Source organism: Triticum dicoccoides, chromosome 4A (assembly GCF_002162155.2).
Source record: "Triticum dicoccoides isolate Atlit2015 ecotype Zavitan chromosome 4A, WEW_v2.0, whole genome shotgun sequence".
Taxonomy (NCBI): Eukaryota; Viridiplantae; Streptophyta; class Magnoliopsida; order Poales; family Poaceae; genus Triticum; species Triticum dicoccoides.
In genome coordinates, this window is record NC_041386.1 from 593,558,250 (window position 1) to 593,563,228 (window position 4,979).

Genomic DNA, 4,979 nt, shown 5'->3' on the forward strand with positions numbered 1-4,979 from the left:
CCAGAGTTGAATCATATGGTTTGATGAAAATAAAAAGAAAATGATTGCCGAGGTAGACATGCTGCATGTCAAGAGAAATAGAATAGTGGAGATGAACTATGTAGGTATTATAGATGCATTACTCTTTTGCAAATCCTATCCTATAAAATTCCTACACAGAGAGAAGAGAAGAGGCCTTGCTGACTGAGCTAGGCCAGCACACGAATTATTGCACGGCGCGGTGCACAAGCCATTGTCGCTTCGATATGATCGGGCGGCATTAACCCGAGAACCCACCAAACGCACCATGCCCTACGTTGTCCAACGGGCAAGCACTGTCGCCGTCCCAGCTCTCAACACCACCACGCATGCAACAGTAGCCAGCTCTCATAACGGGGCGATCTCCGTCGACCGCGACCGGTGGCCCGCTCCGCCGCGCCGCACGCACGTGGCCACCGCAGAGCTCCAAATCCCAAGCCCCCTTCCACACCCAATACCTTGCCTGGAATCCGCGGCCACGCAACGCCGGGCGCCACCCGCCACCGCTACCGTCACCTCGAAGGGCGCCAACAGTACGCATACGATTCTTGCTCGACTTGGCCGGCCTCCTCCCCGTCTCCCCGCGTCTTAAGTCTTAACAGAGCCGATCCAGAGGTAAATCCGAGCAAGAATCCATCCATGGAGGCCGAGTCGAGAAAGCTGCTGCTCCTCGCGCCCGTCCTGCTCTGCTGCCTCGTGGCCATATCGGGTAAGTGCCCCCGCTTTCCGAGCAATCCCCGTCGCGAGTCCCCAGCTTTTCCTCCCTAAAGCGCAGCAATTTTACCGACTTCGATTCGTGTCTGGATTTGGGTTTGCTCGTGCAGACGCGCAGTCGCAGCACATCGGCGTCAACTACGGCGAGGTGGCGGACAACCTGCCGCCGCCGGACGCCACGGCGCGGCTGCTCAAGTCCACCGCCATCACCAAGCTCCGCCTCTACGGCGTCGACGCGGGCCTCATCCGCGCGCTGGCCGGCACCGGCGTCTCCCTCGTGCTCGGGGTGGCCAACGGCGACATCCCCGCCATCGCCGCCGACCCCAACGCCGCCGCCGGCTGGCTCGCCGCCAACGTGCTGCCCTTCGTCCCGGCCACGGCCGTCTCCGTCGTCGCCGTCGGCAACGAGGTGCTCGAGTCCGGGGACGCCGCGCTCGCCGCCGCGCTGCTCCCGGCCATGCAGAACCTCCGCGCCGCCGCCGTCGCGGCCGGCGACGGGGCAGCTGCCATCAAGTTCTCCACGGTCAACACCATGGCCGTGCTCGCGCAGTCCGACCCGCCCTCCACCGGCGCGTTCCGCCCGGACGCCGCCGCCCAGCTGCAGGGGATCCTGGGCTTCCTCAGCCGCACCGGCGCGCCCTTCATGGTCAACCCCTACCCCTACTTCGCGTACCAGTCCGACCCGCGCCCCGACACGCTCGCATTCTGCCTCTTCCGCCCCAACGCCGGCCGCCTCGACGCCGGGTCCAAGATCACCTACACCAACATGTTCGACGCGCAGGTCGACGCCGTCAAGTCCGCGCTCGGCCGCGCCGGCTACGGCGCCGTCGACATCGTGGTCGCCGAGACCGGGTGGCCGACGAAAGGCGATCCCACGGAGCAAGGCGCCACCGTGGACAACGCCAGGGCCTACGTCTCCAACCTCGTCGCCCACCTCAGGTCCGGCGCCGGCACGCCGCTCATGCCGGGGAGGCCCGTCGACACCTACCTCTTCGCGCTCTACGACGAGGACCTCAAGCCCGGCCCCGCCTCCGAGCGGGCCTTCGGGCTCTACCACACCGATCTCACCATGGCCTACGACGCCGGCCTCACCTCCTCCTCGTCCGGTGGAGGTGGCGGCAGCACGGCCACCACGCCGACGCCAACGACTCCGACCCCGAGCAAGGGGTCAGGGGGATGGTGCGTGGCGAGCGCGGGCGCGACGGACGCGCAGCTGCAGACGGACCTGGACTACGCGTGCTCGCAGGTGGGCGTGGACTGCGGCGCCATCCAGCCCGGGGGCGCCTGCTTCCAGCCCAACACGGTGCGCGCCCACGCCGCCTACGCCATGAACCAGCTCTACCAGGCCGCCGGCAGCCACCCGTGGAACTGCGACTTCCGGCAGTCCGCCACCCTCACATCCACCAACCCCAGTAAGCACTCCCCCCCTGCACATTCGCCATTGATTTCTTCATTCTACTCATTGTCCATTGCATTACATGTGCCGGCTGACAGACAATTGCATATCATTGTACTTGGTTCATTAACTGTGCTGTGTTTTTAACATCTCCGTCCTGTGGTTTGGTTTCTGCAGGCTACGGCTCGTGTGTGTTCACCGGAGGCCAATGAAATGATGCAACCAACCGGAGCATGCTATGCACCACACCACGGCCGGCGTCTGCCTTGCGCCACCGCGTGATTGTCTGTCATTGTCCTGACAGGACGAGAGCTGAGTTGTTTGTGTACACACATCCTGTTTATTTTTCTGGACAAGCAAAGGCGCCATTCATTCGAATTTAAAACATTTTACATGAGTGATGGTACATCCCTGCCTAATTATATCTGATCAAGCTTGGAACAAAGGACAGTGCCTATCAGAGTGAACAACGTTTCTCTCTCTCGAATACGCACGAAACTCATTCTATAAAGAAGAAGGGGAAAGACTTCCCAACAGTTTACAACGTTATTAACAAGGGCGCTGATAGGCGCCGGTGCGCCGGCCGAAAGTTTCGGCCGGTCTAGCCCAGGCCGTTGGATGTGAGCCGCGCGGGTCGTTGGATCCAGGAAAAAAAAACCGAATCGCCCCCGGCTTCTTCTTCCTCCCGCACGCACGCGTAAACGCAGGAAAAAAACGAATCTCCGCGGGTCAGCCTCCTCGTGCTCGCCCTTGGACGCCGCGTCGCCGCTCGCCGTCGCAGCTCGCCGTCGCAGCTCGCCGGGGCTGCTCGCCGTCGCAGCTCACCTGGGGCGTTCGCCGTATGCAGCTCCGTCGGGCCGGGCGTGTCTCCCTCCCTCTGGTTGCAGCACCGCCAGGTGAGGGTTCCAGCATTGTCGCAGTCCGCCATCATAGCTCGCCGCGTGCCCGTCGCAGCACCGCGCGCCCATGCAGCTCCGTCGCCGCCGCTCACCATTGTTAGCTAGCCGTTCTCGGTTTGAAGCTTTTTTAGAAGCGCGTTGTAGCTTTCCTCCAAGCCGGTTGCAGCTTTTTGTCGCTGCGAGATGCCGACCCCCAACTACCTCATATCCAGTTGAAGCATTTTTCAAGCTGGTTGTAGCTTTCGTGGCTACCGGATGTAGCATTTTTCAGCACTGGTTGCAGCTCTGACGTACATCCGTTGAAGCCCCTGCTTCTTTTGATTCCAACAAAAAATGTTGTTGGTTCCAGCTCTCGATTTGCAGGTTGTAGCAAAAACAAAAGCTGGTTCCAGCTCTGGGTTTTGCCGGGACAAAAATCATTTGCTGGAAAAGCATTGCTGGTCGCTGCTTCCGCCGGTTGCCGTGGTAGCAAAAAACGATGCTAGTTGTAGCAAAATCCTGCTACGGTTGCAGCAAAACATCGTTGTCGTCGTCGCGAGGGTCCGAGCTCCGCCTGATGGATGTAGCAAAAAGCTTCGCCGGTGGTAGCAAAATTCAACTATGGTTGCAGCTTCCCCCTTGTTGTGCAGTGCCATTGAAGCTTTCTATGTCTATGGTTGAAGCTTTTTTGAATGGCCGTTGAAGCTTTTTTAGGTGATGGTTGCAACACTTCTATACGCGGGGGTGGATCCGGGCATGGCGGGCAGGCAGTTATGGTGGGCGGCGAGGGAGCGCCCTGGCCGCCGGCGATGGAGCTTGTGGTGGCCCAGTCGCTGCCCGGGAGGAGGAGGAGGGGAGGGGACGCGCGCCCTTGAAGGCTGTAGGTTAGGGATGGATCTGGCCATGGCAGCAGGCAGCCATGGCGGCCGGCGAGGGAGCGCCTGGCCGCCGGCGAGGGAGCGCCTGGCCGCCGGCGATGGAGTTCATGGAGGCCCAGTCGCAGCTCGGGGGAGGGGAGGTGCGCGCACGTAGGCTGAAGGTAGGGGATGGAGGCATGTAAGGAAGGAGGCGGGGATCGCGCGGGCGCGTTGCCAGCGTGGCGTGCGAACCGGCGGAACGGTTCGGCCGGTGCGCCGACGGAAAACGTTTCCCTATTAACAAGGCCACCGCCGACCGCATCCGCCTATACACGAAGCAACCACTCACGCTCGGCCCACCTTGCTAGCCCTGCAAACACTCCATCTAGATCCCCTCTCAAGGGCCCTGCTTGCCTCCATACCCTCCCCTCACTATCCAATCGTCGTAGCACCTGGAGAACGGAGAGTACCGCACCGTCAAAGACGATAGCATTCCGGTGCTTCCAGATGACCCACATGCCGAGCTTTGTTTCGCTTATAGCGAGGTACTCGCCTCAAGTGCCCCCCAACCCCTGCGCGCCCCTAAATGGGCTGGCCCAGCATCGGAGGAGCACTGTCTCAATAGCACAATTTTTTTATTACTTTTACTTATAATTTTAAAATAGAAGAATATTTTATACAACTTTTAAAAAGTTTGCTGCACATTAGAAAAACGTTAATGCAATGTAAAAAATTGTGCATGCTACTTTTAATAAATGCTGATACCATTCAAAAAAATATTCTTGACCCTGAAAAAACATTCACGCATTTCCTGAAAAAATCATGGAATTTTAAAAATATTTATAAATCGTAAATTCTACTTATATTATTCAAAAAACAATTCCGCCCACTAACTAACCTTGCGGCAGAGGCGAAACAAAAGAGCTCTCGGTACGGGCGAGATATAGCCCTGCCGTGTTAGCTGTACTGTAGCACAGTACTGGTGGAGTTTGTGGCGGCCTACCCAGACTGGGCTGGATGGCTGATCCAGCCCACCACCGGTGCTGTGGCCTTGCTCGGCTGTTCCATCGAGGTCGAGCCATCGAATCGAATGAACCAGACGCCGCCGCCGCCACA

General features: G+C 59.2%; 1 protein-coding gene across 1 annotated transcript; it reads left to right on the forward strand.

Annotated features, from left to right (window-relative positions):
* The first annotated feature begins 301 nt into the window (after window positions 1–301).
* LOC119287102 (glucan endo-1,3-beta-glucosidase 7-like) lies at window positions 302–2,525 on the forward strand. Its single transcript, XM_037566615.1, has 3 exons — window positions 302–727; window positions 843–2,144; window positions 2,306–2,525. Exons 1-3 carry the CDS (start codon window positions 658–660, stop codon window positions 2,338–2,340), a joined length of 1,407 nt encoding a protein of 468 aa, XP_037422512.1. The 5' UTR covers window positions 302–657; the 3' UTR covers window positions 2,341–2,525.
* Window positions 2,526–4,979: the final 2,454 nt, after the last annotated feature.